General features: G+C 37.5%; 1 protein-coding gene across 1 annotated transcript in view; it reads right to left on the reverse strand.

The window, feature by feature from the left end:
* Positions 1 to 25,564, reverse strand: part of GABBR2 (gamma-aminobutyric acid type B receptor subunit 2) — a 458,385-nt gene that overhangs the window by 250,521 nt on the left and 182,300 nt on the right. The window contains exon 4 of the mRNA XM_005517349.2: positions 22,474 to 22,644. Coding sequence (XP_005517406.1) covers positions 22,474 to 22,644 — 171 coding nt within the window. The remainder of the gene's footprint in view (positions 1 to 22,473; positions 22,645 to 25,564) is intronic.

A 25,564-nucleotide genomic window follows, 5' to 3' on the forward strand; every position in this document is an offset into this window, starting at 1 on the left:
GTGCTAAAAGAGCTTTGATTTATAATTACATAAGGAAGCACCTTTATGTAAAATCCTCCTTGATTAGGCAGAATGAAAGCAACCTACCATTTATACATTTGAAGTCTCTTAATCCATGATGGATACATTTTTTTTATTCCAACACTAACTATGAAGGGTGTTACATGTATATTGCCAAAGTTAAGATAAATAAGCATTTCTAAGGAATGAGTCATCTCATCAATAAATAGATGTCTAAAACAGATGAGATTAATTGCACCCTAGAAGAACCTCTCTCCTTTCTCCATTAACTATAAATGGAGCTCAGATGACTCTCAGATACAGACAGATGAACTCCACCTGTGTTCCAGGTCTCAAAATCTAACCCTGTCTCAAAATGATGCTCCAGGTAGCACTTCCATCCACTGAAGCTTAGAAGCTGCAAAGATCCTTTACCTTAATAAAAGGTTCTCAGGGCAAGGTCAGAGGAGTGAGCTGCCTTCCTGCATCCCTTCTCAATCAATCCCTCACCCAGCTGCTGAGAGAGAACACACAGGGTCTTATTCTACTTGGCTTGTAAAGTCTATTCAAACCATGGGTTTGCAAAGAACTTTAAAGTCTTTATGTATTGGGATTTTTTTTTATTTTTTTTTTTCAGAAAACCTGGACCAAGTTTGAAGTTTTGCGGTGAACTCAGTAGCTGTGCCAAAGCTACAGCTCCTCACTAATGGTTTAATTGCATCAGACTTAGGGGGCTGTGCCAATGTTTATGAGAACTTCTGCATCCAGGAGTAAGTCTTATTATCAACTGAAAACTATGAATACAAGCCTCAGTGGGAAACTAAAAAAAGAAGAAACATTTACCTAATATAAAAATTGGATGACATTTTGATGAAAGGGAGATTATAGAACCTGTGAGGATAGAGATCACAAGGAATTATTACATTATTTCAGAAGTCCTCCAAAATAGCAATTCATATCCCTCAGACATCCTAAATGTGGAAAGGTCATCAACATCAAGCTCAGATTTAATTCTGTTCTATGTCTGAACTGTGGAAATACTTGCCCTCCTGACAACACACTGAGGTGTTTGGGCTTTAGGCTTTTTAGGAGTACAGGGATAGGTTTTCTTAAAATTTGAGAACAGTTTAATAAAGCTTTTCATTAACTTATTTTTCACTGCTCCAAGCATCTTTGTTTAGATCAACTTTGTAAAAAAAGCCCTGCAGTTTAAACATCATAAGTATCTATTTCTTCTTTCAGATGAAAAGCAGCAAACAGACACCATTTCAGGGATCCAAGGTCATTACATTACAATGATAAGGCTACTATAAATATACTAGAAAATTTTACCATATGAACCATGTTTCAGCCCCATGTTCCTTCTTTCTGGAAAAATACATGAGAAGTTACCTTCTATCTCTTCCGACTCAGAGAGGTTCTGCTACATTAGAGAACTAAATTGGATACTAACTGGAGTGATATTACTGGGCAGAGACAAGCAATAAGGAGATTTTAAAAATAAATATTCCTCTTTCTCTCCACTGTGTATCATTTACATTCAAAGACCTTTTTTCACTTGCACGTGTATATTAAATTGAGCCATCTTTTTCTGTTTTCTTAAGACTGAAATTTTGTAGCACATTGTACTAAGGACTGTAACTTTAATCCATTTGGAAACTAGAGTCAGAAGAAGATAAACTGAAGATACATTAGTACTAAAGTACTAATGCATGTCTTAGTTTTATGTATTGAAATTTCATAATACTGTTTCATTTTCAAAAATAACTTTTTTGAGTCTTTGAAGTGGAAATAATTGCTCACTTATTAATTTTCTGCTGTCTCAGATGGTCACCAATATCATTCCCGTTACCACTGGGATTATTATCTGAGGAAACAATAGGTTTAAAAACCCAAATGGCCACCTTCTGCATGTGCAAGTACATCTGATCTGATTGTTCTGTCAAAATGTTTCAGCATCTGCTCTCTGTGAAGACACCATACTAGCTTTATTCATAATTTATATTTATCACACAGAATACCAAAATAGTTTCACAAATATTTGTGAAGCACAAATATTTTTTTGTTTTTCATTCTCTCCCTCTGTGGGATGCAGAAAATCATCAGCAATGTAGATCCAAAGAAAGATTTTGAATCTGACTAAATAGTTGGCATCAAGAGTCTGCGATCACTCACTTGTACTGGAGGAACTGAGGAGTTATGAAATCTCTAACAACTAAGATACTGTCAGTGTTACAGGAAAGTCTCTTTTCTCCCTGCTTTCAAGCTCACAAGCCACAAGAAGGCTGAAATTCACAATCTTAGTAGTGGAAGTCTTCACAATGGGAACAATTTCCTTCCCTTCGGATCTCTTTGAAGTACTGCATATTTAAAAAAAAAAAAAAAAAGACATACCGTCTCACAGGCTAGCTGAAAGGCTACATAACTTAGGGGGAAAAGATCATCCACAAATACCAATCATGCTTATATTTACAGAAAGGACCTATGTAAATTCCACCTGTAAATCCCAACTGATGCCCAAATCTGCTAACTTAGCTGTTACTACATTCAGATCTACATATCTTACATGACTCTGCAGAGGGAGCTAAACATTCTGATAAGAATACTCAGTAAGTTCAATTTTACTGTCATTTGATGCTGCAAGGAGGTTCAAATGGCCAAAGAAAACTAATATTTTTCTGTTTGGGAAGTTTGTTATTCAGTGCAGTAAATCTCTGACAAAGTGATTACACACTACACCTGCAGGAGGAAGCAGCAGTCTTGCAGGAGCTGTATGGTGGCTATGGTCTTAATTATTGTAGGAAATCTTGCTCCAGTCTACCCATCAGTAAATGTTTCCTGAAGAAATGTCTTGATTTCACTGCTCTGTTTTCAAACAAAACAAAATAAGAAGAGGAGTGATCCTGGAAAATGTCAGAAATGCCTATAAAGTGGATCACATTCAAAATTAATGGTATCTACAATTTAGTTGCATTTACATTACCCATGAGCTCAGGAACAAAGGATAAACCTAAAAAGTAAAGCTTGAAAACTCAAAACTAATATAACACAAGGCATAAAATTTCAACTGCTTAAATATATTTTGAAAAGGTGCCATGTACTTGACACAATAGCCAGCTGTGATTTCTAGGAAGCACTCAAAGTTGACCCTGTCTCTTATACGCAGCAGCAAGCTGAAGTTCAAGGCTGCTTCAGGGAGTGTGACAGAATGTTGCTAGAAGTCTGCAATAGAAAAAATAATGGATGTTTAAATGACACTCTGTGACATAAGGGGACCTACAGTAGTTCACATCACCTGGAGAGAAGAAAGTAACAGACTAAACTACTCTTTCTCCTAATCTCTCTGCCTCCCACCTCTTTCCCCTAAAAACTGATGTTTTATCAGTATCACTATCATCTGTTACATCAGTGATTTTTCTAAATTCATCATGAGAGACACAACTGTCCTCTGCTAAAGGCTTTGGGGAGCAAACACCTGTTAAAAAAAACCAAACAAATTAAATATGGATATAATCCATAATCTCATTCTTCTTTGGAAAGCAAGGTAGTTAGCAGCCCAGTTAACCCATTCCAGTTAACGTAATCATGTACTAAGTGAAGTGAATTCACTTTTAAATTCAGGTAAAGCTAAAAAAGTATTGTTACTATTAGAGCATTTTCATCCCATTTTCTAGGACTACTAGATGATTGAATTTTCTTTTGGAATTTGGGTTCTCCTAGATTAAAGAAAATACAGTATCTATATTAATATCTGTTTTAATACTAAAGAAAACCTTGCAGCAACATTTCCTGCAATGGCGTATGACTGTTATTTCACACTTTATTTACTTCAGAATCCTCAGAAGGACACCATATGGTGGTGATAATTTACTGTACTTGAGCATCTCAGTTTGATTCACATACTTCCTCCACTAAGATTTCAATTGTTGGCTGAACCTGTACTGCAGCTACCTGTGAAAACTCTTTCTAGAAAAGAGATTTTCTCCAGGCTTTTGTACATACCTTCTTGAACCCTTTAATGCCTTTGTTAATTGCCCTTTCTTTTCTTTGACAGACTTCTATGTTCTGACATTTCTTCCTTGTAGCCTCTTTTCCTGAAACTTCTTAAATAAAAATAATTTCTTGTATGTACTTTCTAAATAATTGATGCACATTACTTTATATTATTCCAAATGGGATTCTGAACAGGCTTTGTGCTGCATCTTTGCAGATTGTCTTAAGCATCCTCTTGGGGATTGCACTCATTCTTACAGCAAAGTAGTTAAAAAAAACCCTATGGTGGCACCTTTTCATTTCATTGGCTTCACACTCTCTTTTCCTGCAGAATCCTCCAGAATCATATTAATACCAGCTGTTCGGTTTAAGAAAGTAAAGCCAATTTTATCCATGACCAAAAAATCATTAAAAAAATGTAAGCAGCCTTTCAGTACTGTCTGAGAAGAAGTCCTTAATTCAGTATGGAAACCAAAAGACAAAGTCTTCCAGGTAAGAATTCCAGGTGAGAATTACTTGAAGTTCTTTATGCTGCAAATTAGGGAACCAGTTTCAATCTCTGTTTTTGGGCCACTTGTTGGCAGCTTCAAGTGGTAAAATTATGTCTGTTTGTATGGACTGGTAGTCATCTCCTTGACCGTATGTCCTAATTCTTTTCACTGTCGCTGCCCGTTTTTGGTTTTTCTTTAACCTTATAGATTATGTCTGGAATTCAAAGAACAGCTGGAATCAGACTTCTATATCCCCACAATACCTAACAACAATCTGGCATGAAGAAATATTTGGTACCATCGTAAGTATATAAAATGATTTGTTTTATCCCTCTTGGGAAGGAAAGTATACATGTACCATCATTATGGGTTCCACATTTGACTTCAACAGAATTGAATAATCTCCCTCAAAATAACTTCTATCTATTTATGAATTTTAAATAAATTCCATGCCATTTGTTATGTGTTTTGAATCGGTCTGAAGGATAATGCCCTTTTAGCATTAAAAAACCCAAAACCAAACTGAAACATTAATTTCCTGTAAAATTAATCTCCCTCCTTTAAACAAGGAGGAGACTTAGAAGCCCAGGGAGTAGTCTCATAGTCCATACAAGCAACCTCTGTTCTGGCAAAAAGAAGCTCTACTAGACTGGGAGTGAGGAGAAAGACATTAATTTTATTTAGATTATGTTCTCTTTCTTTACATAACATTTCTGCTAAAGCTCTGCAGACATGTTTAAATTTAAATTTGTGGATCCTGCAATCTTAAAAGTTCTTTAAATTTCCATCTATTTATTTATTTCAATGCCAGAAAAATTTTGATTAATATTATCCAGGAGTGCAAGTGTTATTAGGGTATTTAGGAAACTGACCATTCATTACAGATTTGTGTAAATAAATGTTTAAGTAACAATCCATGGAACAAAACATGGAACCACATTACCCTCCACATTACATGAACACATCAAAGTAAGGGAGGAATCAGCTACTACTTGGGTCTAAAAATGTATATTAGAGAAAGGAGGATGGGAATCCTCCCTCTTTCTCACCCTGCCCTGACTGTTACCAGATGATGTGATAGTCTTAAGTATGGTCCTAATAGGAGAAATAGAGGGAATAAGAATATCTTATAACATGGCGAGTCTCTTAGTTTACAATCATTTCTCCAAACCGGTATATAATAGATTCTAACAGATTAATTTTCAGCTTTAAAAAGTCTGTTTTATATAAGATTAACCACATCAGTAGCACCCTGCAGGTGCTCAGCTCAGCTCCTGCTTCTTTGCTGCAAGAGTTTGCCTATGACTGACACAGCAAAGGAATTTCACACGTGATCCTAGCTCTGAAACCCTCTGGAATATACTTTCTTTTTTCATACCAGCTGCTCCGTTAGTGGTTACACTTACACATTTTTTCATAAAACATGACCCTTATTATTACTGCCAAGAATGTACATTCTGCAGTACATGTTCCCCTCAATGGCTCACAAAGAAATATTTCTTATCTGTTTCATTATTAAAATAGAACCCAAAAAATACCTGAGACACATTAGAAATGTCTGTACTTTCACCCAGATGCACCCAACATCCTACACTGCATGATTTGTTTTCATATCTGTTTCTTCAACTCTTCAGCAGCTCTTCAACTCTTCTGTGCATCTTACAACAGCATTTGCTGACAAATGGACTTTGTCACCCTACTATTTTCCATGCATCATTTCAGTCATTTTCACTGGAGCAAGAAGAACAAGTACTGCCTCAATAATATAGGCCTTTTTGTATTTTCCTATTAATTAAGAAAACTCAGAATTTTCTTTTAAACATTTATCATTATGTTTAACTATGTAAAGTATTGGACAGACTATCACATGACTTTACACATCACTTGAGGCTTATTTTCATGTTCTGGATGCTTCAATTTTAAATTACTTTCTAATCTCAATGGCTTAATTTGCTGTCAATCCCAAACGTCTCAAGAAACAATATACCTTTAGAGCAAGGTAACTGCAACAGCAGTTATAAATCTGTATTTCAAGTGGTCTTAATAATTTGGATTTTTTTTTTGCTTCACTGCTTTTCAGATCTGCTTGGCTCATCATAGTTGTCATCCATAATGTGACAGATGAAGAGCTCGTTCTAGCAGATGGAGAAACATCAGCTCTGTATTTTCTTCCTTTTCACTTCTACTGGCATTATCAGTATTATCTTCAATCTGCAGTTGCTCTTCAGGAATCTTTTTAAGCCCCTTGTCCATTTCGTAGTTTTGTGAAAACTAGATAATATAATCCAAAAATCCACTTAACTGGACTCATGTAAACAGTAATACATGGAATAAGCTGAAAGTGAATGAATGAGTGAGGATGCCACTCTCAGCTCCCCAGTGTTGGGAAATAGCCCTTCTTCCCTCAGGACACTTCAGGAACCCTATGTGACTATCTGACACATGGACTGGCTAATTGACACTGCACCAGTGTCAATTTGTATACAAAATATTACTAGAGGTTAATTTCTTCCTTATTTGTTAAGATAAAAATAAATAGAAATAGAAATGTGACAACTCTTGGTGTGCAGACACCCCTGTCTGGAGACCTTAGCCCTACTCACTCTTTCACTGGGCACAGTTCAGAGTTTGCCAGCCTGTATTGGGATTGCAGCATGGATTGAAGGAAATCTCTGGCCACTTGCAAAAAGATGTGCATTTCAAGATATATTCCTAGCAAAAAAAAAGACATATGCTTAAAGTGCCTACAGTGCTACTACAGTACCTACACTCTTCTTCCAAAACTGAAGATAACCAATTCTATCCAGTTTTTCCACTGAAAGCAATGTCAAGATAGAGCTCAAACTTTAGAGGAAAACCATAAGATTGATTTGCAGTTTGGAAACAGACTGTACAGCAAGAGACTAAATGAGCTATAAGATGGATTAAGACAGAACTGGATCTTAATGATAGTCTGTACATGATAAATTACCTACTTAAGGAGATTTTCTAACTTCAATCTCTTTAATCTAGAAGACAAAAATGCCCAAAATATAGTGACTGGAGGTTAAAGATGAAATAAGACACATTTTTTAAGGTGTATCAGTAACCACTGAGACAGTGACAAAGAAGGTAGAGAATTTCACGGCCTTCTGGTGTTCTTGAGCATGAATACATGGAAAACCAACAGGATTATTCGTATATTAATTAGATTCTGTAGCATTTTCTCTTAACAAACAAAAATATAAATCTACATTTTGACTAGACAAAATCAAACTTTCCCATTTTGAAATTTTCACTGGGTGCAGTATAACTCCCACCCCTCATTTATTTGTACTTTAGTGTCTGCGTTTTTGAAATGATAATAAATCTCTGTAGGTAATAAAAACGGAAAATTCTTTGTTATTGGCAGAAAGTAGTTCTTTTTAACTGTTTAAGATCTACTGACTGAAAACACTTTCATTCTCTGGCAGCAACCTGAGCACAAAGGAATAACATGATGTACTGGGTCTGGCTGGAATGAAGGTATCAACTCAGCTCTGTTCACAGCAGCCTGTGTGCTGCTGTGCTCTACACCAGTGGCTAAAACAGCACTAATAACCCACCAGAGTTTTAGCTATTACCAAATCATTCTTGCACAGTGTTAAGGATTTCTCTCTGTCTCCTGTCCCACAAAATCAGTGAACTTGGAACAGGTAAGATTTTGGGAGGGGACCCAGCCAGGACAGCTGATCCAAACTGACTAAAAGGATATTCTTTACCATATGACACCATAGTCAGCAACAGACCTGGAACATGACAGGTTTTTAAGGAAAAATACATATATTTTAATACCAAAAGGAAATGTATCAGTTGGAATTCCTACAAAATAGAGGTCACAATGCGTCAGTCAGAAAGCACTGCATCTAAACTATGTGATGGACACTGGTAGAATCTTAGCCTTAATAAACAAAATCCTTTTTGAAAGTTCTTCCTGTCCTGTAGACAGGTAAGAACTTATATTTTTTTGGTGCAGACATGTTAAGATCTGGAATCTCAGGTCCCATAGAGTTCAGCATTTGCTTATCAAGTAATTCTATTTAGCTTTCTTTTTTTCACAGATAAAAGTTTGCAGCTAGGCCCAGCTACAGCTGAGATTGCTTTTCTTTCATTGCATCACTGACTGAAATTCAAACACATATACTGCATACATCTGAAAAGATGTGCACTATTTTTCCCTCCATCTTTCATTCTTATGTTAAGTTTTACAGGAAAGAGGTCTTTGATTATAATAATTGAAAACGAATGTTCATTCAGTTCTTGTCTACAGTTTTATTTTAAATTGGCATAGAATTTCTACCACAGATTCAAAAGATCTGAGCCTTGCTTAAGGTTGCTTTTTAGCAAATGCAAATCACATACTTCATCATGAATTACCACAGACTGCTTAATATTCATTCAGTAGAAGTTATGTTTCCATAAGAGAAATAAAAATTAATCTATTTACTTTCAAGTAACCATTTTGTTTCTTTTGCAAATATGTGCAGCCTGTATTCAAACCTCAGTATGTTCCATTTTTCAGGCTGCCTGATTGCTTTCACTAAACTCTGATCAATGAGAATAGCTGTCACAACATAGAAGTGCTCTTCTGTATTTTTCAGTAAGGGACTATAGGCATTTGAGGCAGGTGTCCCTTCGCCCTGTTTTATTGCTCGTGTAGTCTCTCTTGTGCCCATCACCCTGCATCCTGTGCTCTTGATCCCCCCACCCATCATCTCACTCAGCTATAGATCTCTGTCCCCTGTGGTTAATGCTACACAAAATGAATCCCAAACACAGAGCAATTCCTGAAAGCCAAGGCAGCATTCTGGCCCTGAGGCATCAGTTATGCAGGCATATCCTCAGTCATCCAAAAAATTGAAACTTTACACAGGTCACACCCTGTTAGTACAGTAAATATTTAAGAAGACCAGTTCTGAATCTAGTAGTTTGTTTTATCAAGACCATTCAAATTTTATCTTTACCTTTTTTTTTGAGTCAAAAATTTGCCAAAGGGTGTTGGTCAACAAAATACATGAATTTTGCAAGAGGAAGAAAGTCTTAATCAGGGGTAAATTTAAGAAAGTATTTTATATGGAAACAATGAAACAAATTATGCAGTGCATTTTAGGGACACAAAATTTAAGCAAAACAAGGCAGTCAGGGTAGGGGAATTTCATTAGTTTTGTATTTGTAGAGTTGCACAAAAGATAAGTAACGTTAAGAGAAGAGCTCAAAACAGCTAGTTTCCAGGAGAAACAGTGTTGAAAACTTCTTGCTTTTTGCCTTTGCATTCATCCTAAAGTGTACAGTATTCATATAAACAAAATCATCCATGAGACCACTGCTGATGATATCCACCACAGAAAACTTCATACCATGGTTTTCATTTCACCAAGCTAGACAAGCAAAGCAAAGCTGTTCTGAGGGAAAACCTCAGGACGGATTGCAGAAGTCTGACAAGGGTAACACAGAGCACTTGTCTGTTCCACCAGTGCAAAAGCAAACACTTTTGCAATCATTAGACCTGACAAAGGCAAAACATGAGATTTTTACTAGGCTGTAGGCAAGTTAGTTTGCTAGTGCATCAGAACACCATACAGCCTGAAATTAAACAAATAAAGCTAAAGCTAAAATGGTGAAAATGACTGGAAAACAAAATAAGAGCTAAAGGCTACAGTGCAGTGTACCATAATCAAAAGGTAATTCATATATTTTCCTCCTCCTCTTCTCTGAGGAATATCACTTCAATGATAGCCCTGCAATCTCTGGTACTGTGAGGAATATAACTTTTCAGTACAGACAGGGAAACATATCAGAGCTGGGAACTCTGCATGCAACACACTGCATGAGCATGGCCATTTGGATCCACGCTAGCCTAAGAGTCTCTGAACTCCTATGAATTCTTACATGATTATCAGGACTAGATAGAAAACCATATAATGAAAATCAAAATTTATATAATTTGTTTCATTTTGAAACAGATCCCACCCTCTTATACCTTCCAGCTAGTGATTTTAGTGCCAATATAAACTGAAGTTTTACAGTCTTAGAGAAGACATCTTGAAAAGATGTGGACAATTCTTGATGAAGTCGGGCAGTGATGAAAATGACTTAAAGGAAATGAAAGGCTAAATCTTTCATTGATAAAGATGATGCAGCTGGATTCTGCACTCATTCTGTATAAAATCAGTTTCTCCTCTACAGAATCACTTTACACAAAGGGCACATACCTCTACTACATGCACCCTCAAGAAGCAGAAGGGTCACAGGAGGGGGAAGTTTTCAAGCTGGAGACATGACAAGATTCAGAAGAGTTCAGCACAAAGCAAGGGGGGAAAGTGGGCCAAGTAAGGGCTGTGGAAAACATTCCTGCTTCCTTCTTAGTGACTGCAAACAAGCACTTTGTTGTGTCCTTCCTTGAAGGCAAGAGGAACTATGGGGGCGTATGGCTCTACATTGAATAGGACATTTGTTTTGTGGATGGATTCCTGCTTCTGTAGGAATCCATGGTTTCAGTGATCACCATGCAAAGCACCACTCCTGATAACTGCAAAGCCAAAGCCTCGTTTCCCACACATACACTTTGACTGATGCGTTTTTCTAAATATTACTGTTTATTTCCTTATTAGGAAAAAGTATCTGCAACTGAATATGCAATTGAGATGGCTTAACAGATTACCCTAGTTCTTGACATCTGTTTGTCCTGTCTGGAAATTTGCACTTGATCACAGAACATTATTAAAGAAGCTTTGGTGCCTGTTAGGACCTGCTAAAGCCATATATGGTCTTCTCTGTCATGGTGAAGTTGGTTTGAATTTCTCTTAGCCACCCCTGTCCAGACTGGGGATGTAAAACATGTGAGAACAAATCTCCACTATGTCTCCACATGGCAAACAAAGGCGAAGCAAAGGCACTCCTGCTCATGCTACATTATTAACTAAGGAATGACTAGAACAGTCTCTGCAAAAGGAAAACCAACATCTGCTCATTTCTTATCACCCAAGCACTGCCAGCTCAATATCCATATACAGGTTCAACTTCAAAAAAAGTTTTGTAAGCAACATGTTCTCTACAACACTGTCTAATTTGGTTCTGTACTCCTGCTCCCTTTAGTAGATGTGTAATTTGCCGAATGAAATACAGGGATTCACCACCCACCTTCCTCCCTCAGAGCAGTGCAGAGCAAACAGAAGTATTTCTTGTTATGCATCTGTTTAAGAGTAACCTGGACATATTCCTCATTTTCCACCTACACTGTACCCTTCTGAAATGTGTTATACTCCCATTTATTACAGTAGCAAAAGTACTCGGAGTTACTGCCAAAAAAGTTAGCAGATGTCTGCCATTCTGATGATTAGGTCCTCATCCTGGTAGTAGGCTGATGTTTGAATTCATTTCAGAGGATTCAAAGAGAAGAGAATGGAAAAGAGTTTCCACTTCCTTGACATGCTCTTGAATGAGAAACCAAAGCAAAAATATCATCTGCAGAAACAGCTTTCTGAGAGAAATCACTGACCTCCATTCAGCCTTTGAAGTACAGACAGTAGCACTCTGGAGTCCAGAAATTTATTTGGGGATGCGAATTCTGCATGAATGGAAGTACATCCCTATAGCCCCAGAGGAAGGCTTTAACTTCCTAGATAAATGGAAGCATTCATAATACACAGAAATCTCAGTGCTCACTCTTCGTTACCTTTACTAGCTCATTGGTCTGTGTGCTGTCATCTCTGCCTCTGGTTTTAGGAATGCACCCAAAAATGATTTATCCACTATCCCATCAATTGTGCCAGAAGGAAGGACTACAAAACTCCACAGGTTTTGAAGCTAGGGATAAGAAGCCTATATGCTTTTTACAGACCTAGCTTTATGAACCTCTGGAAAGTTTCTTCACAGCAATTGAAAAGAGCTCTGGAGAAGAAGTTAAGACAGCCACTGAAACAGTTTTAGTGAAATTAACTCCTATTTAACATGTATGTGATTTAGCTTTTGACATTTACAGAAAAGTTTGATCTCAAGTTCTTTCTGACAGTATTGATTGCAGTCAAAGTTTAGAAATGTGTGTGCTGGAAGTCCTCATGCATTCATTGAGCCAGGTAATATTAATACAATGCCCAAGTGGCTTGTCTGATCTAGACTAAAAAAAAGTAATTTGGCAAAAATTAAAACACCTTAAAGTGTATCTTCAGTATCCTAATAGTAGATTATTATCATAAAATTTTCTGTAATCAGAGTTTGATTAATTCTGTATTTTCTAACAAAACAAAATAATATATATTTCTTAAGTAAGTTCTCTGTACGGTGATGGAACACTGATTAGGCAAATCAAAAATTTTCACTTGCAGAAGGAACTTACAATTCTGATTGACTGGATCTAAGAAAGAACAAGGAAAGAAGGTTCTTGTTAAGAATGGGGTTTGTCTAAAATCCACAAGAATTTGTCACTGAAAAGGACTGCCTGGTACAACCAAAGAGTTGATACACAGATTTAAAATGTACACACATGGGAGGTCTCTTCATATGCTGTAGGCTGCAAAACATTTTACAGAACTAAAATTTAAATCTGCAATAAAATATTTAAGGCTACAGCTATAAAGATCCAAAGGAAGAGAGTTAAAATGAGAGCATTTGAACCATCACCAATGTCTTATGGTTCTGCAACAGCTGGAATCTGTTTAATTAAAATCCTGGAGTATCTAGAAAGCTTACCACATGTAAAGCCTACTACACTTCATTTTCTGATTCCTGTTAACAAGATCATACAGAACAACCCTTGTGATGATCTGTTTCTTTTTTGTAATGGGAATTTCTTTATTCCCTGTGTCATCTACAACTTTCACAAGTTTGTAAGCTGTTCTCCCTAAAGTAATGAATTTATACAATTTAAAAAATCGGTCCCAGGGCTATTCCTTTAAAAAGAAAAAGTCACTATGAACTTCTTTATCCTAAAAATGCTGCTGTTTGCTACAGTCTTCCCTCTGGCTGTGCTTCTGAACTGGCTTAGAACTCCCTTAACTCATCCAATCTTCCCTGTTCTGCCCAGGTCCTGCAGGGCACTGTACCAACCAAAATAAAATTCAGCCAAGCATTAAAATCCACTCTAACAGTTCTAAGAAATCAACTAGCTTACCATCTCTGACATAATTTTCCTTTAATAAAACTATGCTGTGATTTATTTTTCCTGCCCTCTGCCTCTCTTTTTATTATCTCCATGGAGACTTTGCTTTTTGTGTGTCTCAAACAGACATGGCAGTCTATGCAGCAGTCGATGGTCTTTCCTTTGTGATCCTCTGGGCACAAGGTCCAGGATAATGAGAAAATTCAGGAATCCTCTGAGAAACTTGAAGGTGCCTGCTGCTGCCAGGCAAGGATGAGATAAGGAGAGCCATGCCAGTGTGGCTCCAAAATGCTCTAGCAAATTCTAATGAACCTTGGTTCTTGGGTGCCCTTGACCCAAGGTGCTTCGAGCCCTCTTGCAGCTACCTTCTAATTTCAGAGGGTCAAGGATCCTTTCAGCTGGTGCTCAGGAGAGGCCTCTGTAAGACCCAAACCCAGAGCACACTCCAAGGGACAGCCAAGCACAGAAGCTTGTGCAGGAGGGCACAAAAACCAGAAAAAATTAGAGGTGTAAGAGAGGGAGGCACACAACTGTGTTCAAATCAGCATAAACAGTCTCAAATGCGGTAGTGACACAAAGGCTGCACAACAGCAGGAAAGAAAAGATACAGACAGACAGACTGACTTCTTAGAGACACTACAGTTTCAATATCCCTGGACCCCAAGCTGCAGTAGAGATTCAAGCTGTCCATGCCAAGTCAAGGATCTCTGGCACCAAGAGGAAAACTCCTGATTCACAAAAAGGTTTGCAAATATGACAGATTCAATAACCTCCCAGTAGCATAGTGAATCCTGAAGATGACTGAGATGTGCTTTCAAGTAAAATATCTGTGACCCCTAAACCTAACCTTAAATCTTGCAAGACCACTAGGAAGGAATAACAAGAAACAGTAGTAGGTAGCTCCTTGCTGTGGAGAACAGAGGAACTCATCTGTGGACCTGACCTATGAGCTAGGGAGGTTTGCTCCTTTCTGGGTACCTGGATCCAGGATAATGATGAGAGGGTGCCAAAGCTTTCCTGACACTTACTATTACTCCCTGCTGTTCTTCCATGTGCACACCAATAATGCTGTCTGGAAAATATAAAAAGTGGCTTCAAGCTCTATGGGCAGTGGCCAGGGGCATAGGGGTCCACGTGGTTTTGTCCTTACTCCTGCTGTTGAGGGGAAAGGCTGTGAGGAGGAGGCAGCTGGTAATACATATCCACAACTGGCTGTGGAGCTGGTTGTGGTCAGAGGGTTTTGATTTCCAAAACTATGGAACCCTGTTTGTGGGCCAACATTTGAGAGACGGGATCCTTCTCACTGAGTGGGACAAAGTTATCTTTGCCAGCAGAATGGCTGACCTGGTAAAGAGGCATAAAGAGGTACTTTAAATAAAGAATGACAGTGGAGAGTGAGTTACCAGAAGCGCTGTGAGACAGTGAAGGGCAGGGAGAGTTGATAAGCAAAGGCCCTGGAGTGACATGACCAAAAGGGATCACAAAATCAGCAAAACAAAGCTTAAGCAGCCTAAGCAGGGTAAAAGTAAGCAAGGATGTGCCTACAAGGCACCATTATGGAGAAATCTTCCCATCATTTTGGGAAATCAGCATGTGGGGTTGCCCTCTGCAGTGCCTGTATACTAATGCATGCAGCATGGAGAATAAACATGCTGACTGAGGTACCAGTGAGCTGAGGTGGGGCTACCATTTTATGGGTCTCAAAGATAGAGGTGGGATGGATCATGTAACTTGAGTGATGCAATGGGATACAGGCTCCTTTGGAAGCAGGAGAGGAAAAAGAGGAGGTGGGGTTTCCTTTTATGAGGCAGAACAGCTGGACTATATGGAGCTCTTCCTAGGGATGGATAATGAGCCAACTGAGATTTTGTGGGCAAACAGCTATTGAGCACACCAATGTAGGTGATAATGGATTGTGTTAATAGTCAATCATGGTGACTGGAAAAAGTAGCTGAAGACTGGAGGAAAGAAAATGTCAGGGAGCTACAGGCCAGTCAACCTCACCTCAATCCTTGAGAAGGTGATGGAATATCTACCTAGACTTCAGCAAGACTTTTGACATTGTTCTGTAATATTCTCATGGAGTTAATAGAGTATGAGCTGGACAAGCAGAGAGTGAGGTAAATTGAAAACTGGCTCAAATGGCTCTGCCCAGTGGCATGAGGTCTAGGTGAAGCCCAGAAGGTAGAGTTGTACCCCAGGGGTCAGTGCTGACTCCTGTTCAACATCTTCATTAATGATTCAGATGATGGGGGTAAGGATGCTGATGGACTGATACACAACAGGGTCATACTGCCAAGGGCTGTTGAACCTCACGTTCAGCAAGGGGAAGTGCAACGTCCTGGGCAGGGGAGGAACAAACTGCAGCAATATATGCTGGATCTGCCCAGTGGAAAGCAGCTTGGTAGAAACGGTCCTGGTAGACAACAGGTTGACGATGAGGCACCAATGGGCCCTTGTGGCAAATGGAGCTGATAGTGTTCTGGGTTTCATGAAGGAATGTTGTCACAGTGTGTCAGGGGAGGTGATCCTTCTCCTCTACTTAGGAGAGCCCATACTGGTGAGCTCATACATGTAGCGGCACGTTCAGTTCTTGGCTTCTCAATACAAGACATATGGACATACTGGAAAGAGACCACAGAAGGACCATGAAGATAAAGATGGAGCACAGCTCATTCCAGTGGTGCCCAGTGATGAGATCAGAGTCAAAGGACATAAACTGAAACCTAGAAAGTACCATCTGGACATCAGGAAATGCTTTGTAGCTGTGAGGATCACCAACCACTGGCACAAGTTACCCAGGGAGGCTGTGTAGTCTTCATCTGCAAAGATACTAAAAGTTTGTACTGCCTGTACATAGTCATTTCTACTATTTACAATTCTCACCTAAAATGACCCCCTGCTCTGTAGCTGAATGTACACAGACCATTTCCAATGAAGAGGGACAAACGTGGGCTAAGGTTCTATCTCTCTGATTTATTCCCATTTCTGATACCATAGTCTTATGACCTTGCCATAGTCTCATGGCTTCTAAATATTTACCAGGACCCAGAAGAAACCCAGAAACTTCAGTTTCCCTTTAATTAGCAAAAGTCACTTTCAAAGACTGCCTTTCTGTGAAGATCTTAATGTATCACCTTGAATTATAGGAAAGCATAGATATAACACAGAATAGAGGAATCCATTCTTCTCTGCGAGGTCAAGAAAACTTGCATTAAATCATTCCTAAGATTTTCCTTTAGAAATCGGTCAGGAATTGGGAGTAAGGCAACATGAAAGATCTCAGGCACACAACACCTTGAAAAAAAGTAAGCATTAGGAAAAGATAGATTTTAAGTATTTTATATTTAAACAATTACGTTTATAATGTCTGTTCTTCTGCTCTCAATATCTTCTCTTCATGCTTTTTCCCATATTTTCCTTTCACTGCATTCTGTGTCTCTCTAATCTTCTGCCTTTCCTTTTTTCTCTTCAAAGTTGAAGCTAGAGCACTCCTTCTAGGATGAAATTGCTGTGTACTATTCAGAGCTCCCAGATTAAACATTTATGTTATTTGTAGCTGAGGCTTTCAAGCTCATTCATGGACAAAAAAGTAATGTTTTTCTTGCTGCCCTAAAACCTCTTGGCAACTGTGATGGAGGCTGGAAAGCTCTGCTCCTTTGTTTGATCCTCAGAAGCCAAACCTTAGAAGTCAAAAAGCATAATCACACCTTGAAGCCTACATAATGTATACCTACAGTCATCAAAATCTGGTGTCTCAGGCTTGTTTTCTGGCTGAAATTTAAAAGGTCAACAGCTATCTCGTTTATTCTCCCTAAGTCTTCTTAGTCCCACAATAACTCGTTCATTGCCTCTGCTTATCCAGTGAATTCTTATCAGATTGACCTCTAACTCAGATGAGAGTTTACAGGCTGCACAGTAAAAAGGAAGGCTATAATAAATAAAATTCTAGATAAAGAATACTTCTACCCTGCTTTCTCTACAGCAACAGACATATACTATGTTGAGAAAACTTACTGTTAGCTTCTTTTCTTGGGAGCAATTTTTTTTTTCCAGTATTACATTTTCTGGGATGAGACTTGGAATTTAGAGACACTAAATTCTTTAAAGTTAAGTCAAATGGACCCTGATGGCCTGCTGATTTTCGCAGATGTTGTACTGTCAGTGTGTAAAATGCAACATAATCAAAAGAAATCCTTAGTGTTCATCATGTCCCTCAGAAAAAATGTCTTTTTGTCCACTTGCAAGGTTTGTTTCTCTTAAGTTCTTGTCATTGACATGTTTTGAGGTATTGAACTCAATGAAGACTGTGACAGTCACAAGTGAGACTATTTTATCTTGATATTGTTAATCTATTTCATTATCATACTGCACACTTCTCATTTCTTCTGCCTTTTTGAAATGCCACCTACACTTATAAAATTACATTAGGAGTTCTCAATATTTCCATGAAGAAGCAGAGAAATCACATAAAGAGAGGACTATTAAGAAGTAGGGAAAAACAAAGATTCACTTGAGATGAACAGAATTTAACTTATTTTAAAAACAATCCCAGACAAGATATTCAGTGGGAGGAAAATGTATACCTATTTTTTTTTAATCTAGAAATACCATGAATATGCTATGAAACGCAACGTTAAAATGCAGTTTCACTGAATTTCAACATGAAATGTTTGCAAAAAGAAGTAACTGAAGCCAGTCTGTATCACAAAAGAAGGAAGTCCTCTTACCGTACCACTGCAATCAAGTGCCAACTTCCAGTTTGAAACATACTATGAATAAAAAGGTGTATAAATAAAATTAAAAATATGGAGGAAATAACAGAAAAACACTCAAACTAATACTTATTAGCAAATAAAGCATTATCTGAAAACCACTATATGAGTATATTTTTTTTTTCAAGTTATATTCTGTAGCCTCTAAAACTTCCTCAATACTGGTGGCTTCCAAAAGTTTTAACTTACTAATATATATATATAACTTTTGTTTTCATGACTCTTCCCACTGAAGCATGCAATATAGCAAACAAACTACAGGAATACTGCTTGGTTTGCCTAATTCAAAATACAATCCAAACAGGTACTGCCAGGCAGCAGTAAAACTTGAGTAAAAACCAACCACTGGTTGAGATAAGAGAAGGAACTCTAACAGCAGCAATACTAATGACAGAGGGTACAAGAAAGATGTGAACAATTCATAAGAAAACAATTCCCAACTGCTCCCTCCACTACACTATGCTGAGCTGGAAGGGATCCCTTCTCTGGAAGAAACCCCCTTCCCCCAGACCTCAGCAGTGAAGTGAGGTGGTATAGAATAACTTCTGGTTCCTGGAGATGTCCCCTCCTGGATACTGCAAAAATTAACCCTTCCTGCCTGGAACTAGGACAAACAGCTATAACTCCTCAGGGCTAATCAACACTAAATCTAGCCCGGCTTTGAGCAGCAGGTTGGATGAGAGACCTCCCAAGATCTCTTCCAACCTAAATTACCCTACAGTTATATACCACAGAAAACTCTTTCAGTTGGAAATCCTGAAAATATTTTGTAACCTCATTTATAAGTCTTTGCCCCAGAATTAACTTTTGAAACAGAATCTTCTCCCAAAGGATGAAAACAGGGCAGCAATCCACAAAATCTAGGACACAGAAGCACAGTAGGTATAAATTTGTCCTAGTTAAGTAATAGAACTGATGAAGTATGTGCATTACACTTATATCAAGTCAACTTACACAATTTAAACATTAATGCGATAGAAAAGATTATTTATGGTTGTACAAACAGACCTGAAGAACTCACAATGAATGCCAACAGGGAGCTCAACTATTGGCAGCCATAGAATACAGGTCACTTGAAAAGCCATAATTCTTGAGTCAGTATAATGCCAAGAAAGTCTCAAGCCACGCTAGCAGTATATGATGTATAGATTTTGCCCATGTGCTTTTAAGAACTGAGAGCATATTGGCATAAAGTTCTCCATTCTCTCTACCTACCCTTTATCTCTCTACCTACCTTCTCTGTGACCTGGAGAATAAGGAAGATAAAACATTTTTTAATAAGAAAGAGAAGATTTTTTCCCCAAGCAAAAGGAAATGGTAACTCAAAACTTTGATAACCCAAAGCCTCAGTGGAAAGGATTCCCAAAGGAAACAACTGAAAAAGAAGCAAGAGATCCTCTGTGATCTTGGCCTTCAGATATAAACTGGGTTAAGACTGATAAACTAAACAATTGAAACAACTGCCCAATTACAAGAAAAAGTAAACAAAAAAGATAGCTTGATGACTGTAAGGGGCAGCTAACCTGCAGACAAGTTAGGTGAGCTTTAATTGTTCAGGAGATCAGATCAAATACAAATTGCAGGGAGACAGTAGACAGTGATCTAGCTAACGAAAAAAAAGTCATCAGCCCAAAACCCCCTGAAGTTAGAGGGCAGGTAAAGAGATGCAGCTAGGGTTCCTGTTGATGAAACTGCATGGGTATGAAGTCCCTATGCAAGAATGAGCATCTATCCCCCCATGTGTTTAGGTGGAAGGACCAGTGGAGGAAATTTAGATAGATATCCAAACTGCTCTAGATTCAAAAAAGAGAAAGAGATCTGTCAAACTGAAACAGTCTTTCTGGGAGATGAAAAAATGAGAGAACTGCTCTGTCTCACTGCTAAGAGTAAAACCACCTGATTATTACACAGGCTTCTCTAAAGATCCCATTAATTTGTTTCCACTTATTTTATTTTGCATGAGAGTAAGAGAAGACATTCAGTTACTTCTGATCTAATGGCTTGTAATGCATTTTCATTATAGACAAGACCATTCACATCCCAAGTTCACTGGCATTTTACAACAGAGAGAGAAGTTTTAGATCTTATTCGATTTTGTCACTTTCAAAAAAATGTCAGAGGGATATTCCAGACCATATGACACCACACTCAGTATATAAAGTGGGGGAAGAAGGAGGAAGGGGGAAATTTGGAGTGGTGGTGTTTGACCTCCTAAGTAACTGCTATGTGTGATGGAGCCCTGCTCTCCTGGACATAGCTGAACACCTGCCTGCCTATGGGAAGCGATGAACTAATTCCTTGTTTTGCTTTGCTTGTGCACACAGCTTTTGCTTTTTGCTTTTGCTTTCCCTATGAGTCTGTCTTTATCTCAGCCCCTGAGTTTTCTGGCTTTTGCCCTTCAGATTCTGGCCCCAAACCTGCTCTCAGGGGAATGACCAAGTGGCTGTGTGGTGCTTGGCACCTGGCTGGAGTTAAGCCAGTATCAGTATAATTCTAAAACTCAGTCCTGTCCTCAGCAAAGTACTTGCAGCTTTTCCCAAGTAGGTATCAACTGCAATTTAATAAACATTTTCTTTATCATACTATCTAGAGAAAATCTTAACTGTTTCTAGAGAATGCCACTTGACAGAATCTCATCCTTCTTTTTTGACAGTATACCACTGATAACTACTCACTAAAATTATTTCCAAGACAGAGAAGGGTAAAGTATACCATACTTCTTGGTGACTTTTTGCTTCAGCATTTGTATTAAAAACAAATATGCAACTGACATGACATCAATTAACTTTTTTAGAAGGAATATTGGTTAAGAGACTAGACTGCTCTTACAGTAAGAGTGCTCTTACACCAAGATTAAGTTTCCCTACTTTTCTTTAGGAGCACTTTTAACGTTTTATAAGTCATGAAATATCGCACATCACCTATCACACCTCCTTGAGACCTGTTACCTTGTCATAGACGGAAAACATGATTTATTCTTGAAAAATCCATTTTCACCATTGTTTGACATCTTTTTATCTCCTTTGTGATTCCAAACAGATTATTTGTTCAAGTGTCTTTCCAGGAATCAAATTTAACCTGAATGGTTTATAATTCCCAGGGCCTTTGTGTGTTTTCTGGAAAGACAGACACAAAGGTTTCTTCCCTCCCCCCACAATTCATTTACTTTTTATCCTTTAATTCTCAAAGCTCATAGGGAAGAGTCTAAGATTTCTGAAGTATTCCATTGTGAATTAATTGTGCCAGACAATTTGAAAATATCTGACTCATCTAAGACGACTCTAACATACTCTTATCCCTCTTCCCTAGTTTTAATTACGCTAGTCTTCAGAGCACAGTCAGCCTTCTCAATCAATCAATGCTGAAGAAGAAAAAAACTCCCAACAACCAAACAATCAGGCATGCTTCTGTTAGTTTTACCTCTCTGATAATTAATGGGCCAACTCTTTTCCTTGTCTTGCTCTGATTCGTTACATTTACGTTTTCTTTTATTCAATTGTTAAGACCATGCTTAAAGACATTTAGTCCATATTTTAGTGCAATTTTCATGACCAAAATGTTGCTCAGGGTGAAACTTGAAAGATCTGTGGGGTGCAAGCTATGTGATCTTATTAGTTCTAGGGCTTCTGACATTTTTGTCTCAGTAAGCTCCTCTAATATTTTCAGCCACTGACTTACCAGATTTTGTTCCTCAGTGTTAAGATTGATGCTTGTAATAAGTCAGAGCATAAAAGGAACATGATGAAATTTGATTTATTCAACCTTTTAAATGAACCAGAGTCAGAATACAAACCTCCCTCAGAAACATATGTTTTTGCAAATCAAAGTGTATAAAGGAACCTTTGCACTGGGGTGCAATGATCTTGTGCGTAAAAAACAGACATGCAAAAGTAGCTTTCATTACAGACACTCAAATAAACCCCTGAAGGGAATTAAGCTTATTCAGTACAGCAAATGTGACCTACTATGAGAAAGCCAAACAGGACTGAAACAATGGGACAGTTTCTTTTTCCTGAATTGCTGTTAATAAAGGAACTAACTCCTTAGAAATCTGATATTGGCATCTCTCTGTGCATCCTAAAAATTATGCAAATCTTACCTCAGAGAACCTTTGTACATCCTGGGTTAAAGTTCCTACTCTCTTCCAATGATAATGTTTGAGTAACTTCAAAATTGCTGGATTCACTGCATTATCAGATGGCACTGTCCGGAAGAAATAAGGATATTTTTTCTTATCAGCCAACTCTGGAGTTGTTGCTGCAAATGAAAGCTGGAAAAAAAAATCAAATAACAAAAAATGAAAGTCACCATAAGTCATCTAGCAGTCAATAAAAAAACCTTTGCTTTTCTTAGTGCAACAGGACACATTCTATGCATTGCTGTCATGTAGAGAAGTTTCATCATCATATAGCTTGAACATCCTACCAGCGCCATTTACTTTTAAAAAGATTTTCTAAATACTTTAGCTCTATAAACCACCTGCTGAAAAATTAAACTAGGAAATCTTAAAAGTCAGTGATGTAAAATCCTCTGTTTAAAATCATGCATCTTACACGTTACAAAGACCAATAAGGCCTAAGGGAGTAAATCTCTATGATGTATTCCCCATCAATTTCTCTTCATAAAAGTTGAGAATACCTCCAAGAGAATACTTTTTTCTCAAATACTTATATATTTTAAATTACTGGGTAAATCTCTAGTTGTACTTTTTCATATCTTCATGTAACAAAACAGCTCCAGGTAACAGAAAAAGAGAAAATCATTATGTTAGCCAAGGCTGAAACTCAGAAGTTTGCTCAAGTCTCAGCTTCCTACACTGAGGCAGGCCCCCTGTGGTTTGTGTTATAAAAGAGGATTCAATGGCAAAAACACTGGAGTTTGTTCATGGTTAGAGAATGTTTACTACAGAGGAAAAGAGGAAACCTTTTAAACATACAAAAAACAATCAGAAAACTTCATTGAATTTTTCTGCCCAAGTTAAAGGTAGCATATTTTTGTGAATGTTTTACAGAGAGTGTTTTGAAGAGAATGCCTGTACATTCACTTTTTGAAAACACTCCTACTCCAAAGATACTTTTGGTCATTCCCTCCAGTTTCTTTTAGGCTTCTAGGAATGCGCTTCTCAAGCATTTTTTCAGCCAGGATTTTTCATTGAGGAGTTTCTTGAAGTACTGTTTTAATGCAAATTGCTTTGACTGACACAAAATAAGCCCCCTGATACAGTTATTTAAAGTCTTTCAAAATCAATAGAGAGACAGAAAATGTAGGTGAATTCAAGACTATATATCAACCATAGCTTTAAGTTTGCACTTTTTTAATCAAGCATTCAGCATATTGGGTTAGACAATCTTTTCCAAAATTCAGAATAGACAAGTTTTATCCAAAAAAACAGTCCAAGTCCTTTCTTCAAGTTTATAAAAATCTAGGTTTAGCCTATCAGAGACAGGACTTATTCTCTGTCTGATTTTAGACTCACAAAAAATATATTGCATTGTTATATTGCCCTGAATTGAGTTTGTTTTCCTAATTAAAAGAAATCTAAGCAACTTAAATTGTGCATAACCTGGCAGTTTATAGTATACCATTCAAAACAGAAGATTCTTTCTCTTCACTGGTCAGGAGATAATGAATAATGTAATTGTCATGTAAGTCTGAGGTAAATAATTTATTAAATTTCATGAAAAAAGTGCAATATGAGGTGCTGTGATACATTGTCATCTTGATTTCTCAAAACCATTCCCATAAGGGAAGAACAATGAACATCTCCCAGGTAGACCTAGTCAGCTTTTCTGTTTAGCCTGGTAGTGCTGAATATCATGCACTCACTGCACAATGAAGGTGGAAATAAGGACCTGTACTGCTGACTGAAAAAGAGAGAAAATTTGACATTAGAAATCCAACATCAAGAGGAACACCTCTCAGCAGCCCAGCTGCTTGCAGCCTGCTGACTGTAAAAAACTTGCTTTACAAGTTATTACGGGTTTGGATCAAACATAATTTGATTGATCTTAAGAAAAAGAAGGAGAGAGCAACACTGAAGTAACAGTAGCTGCAAGAAACATCAGCAAGTTTCACCTAGCTCAGGTTCATAGATTGAATGGAAAATTTTTTTGATCAGTAGTTCAAAGGTCCACAGCAATGAGAAGCATTCCTCTATGTGTGAGCTGGCTTTAGGGCAAAGATCCGTGATATAAGCAAGACAATTCAAAACCATCTTTTGTGAATTTTTAGTGACTTAAAGGGCTTAAATTAGTATCCTAATTGCTCAAATTTCCTTGGAAACAATGAAGCAAAACATTACCTCTCTTCATTGCTTACAGAAAGATGAAGTCTCAGATTTCTCATCCATGTGAGGTGAGATGAGACAAATCCAGGTTTAAGTGTAAAACTAATGACACCCAAATTACCAAAAAAACAAAACATTCCTCTTCATTTTCTTTTTAAATAAAGGACTTATTAAAATGAAAAAATGGGAAAAGATATCTCTCGATTCTCAGAATCTCAGATATCAACAATTCTCAGAATGTAGGATATATTCAGAGGTCTTTCTTTCAAGCATCACATATATCATGGTTAGTCTCATTCTGCATCACTTTGACAATTAATAAGACCCTTTTAAGAGATGAAGAAATATCCTGAAAAAAGTTAAGTCATTAAAAATATTTAACTTTTCATAAAATCATCTCTGTAAGAGTTTGGGACATGCAATGAACTTAACCCAAAAAACACCAGCATTCAATATTCTGCTTTGAGAGAGACAAGGATGAAAAATGAAAAAATTATGTTCTAAAAAGTGGTAATAAAATGATAATGTTAAGAAATGAACTGAAATTTTGGAAAAAGTACTTCAGACAGCACAGCTATATGGCAATATAAGGAAAATACTCATTAAAAAACCCCCTTATTTAATATGATAAAGCAAGGTCACAACACAGTCTATCCATATATGCTTTAAGATAATACAACCCTTTTTAACTGAGAATTATTCCTCTGTATTTTAGGGCTAAAGTTGTTTATTCATGGCTGATTTGAAACTTGCATATTGAAAGGCTTTTCATAATTTCTTAACTTCATTCTGCAGGATTGAAAGCCATCCTACTTTTTGTTACAAGAATTTATTTTGATAACTTTCAGTTAGCAAAAAAGCTGGACGAATTGCAATCATATTGTTCATACAATTCTTTGCAAAA

The sequence above is a fragment of the Pseudopodoces humilis genome, chromosome 1 (assembly GCF_049639895.1).
Source record: "Pseudopodoces humilis isolate 2021_Gansu_Grassland_sample_001 chromosome 1, ASM4963989v1, whole genome shotgun sequence".
NCBI lineage: Eukaryota > Metazoa > Chordata > Aves > Passeriformes > Paridae > Pseudopodoces > Pseudopodoces humilis.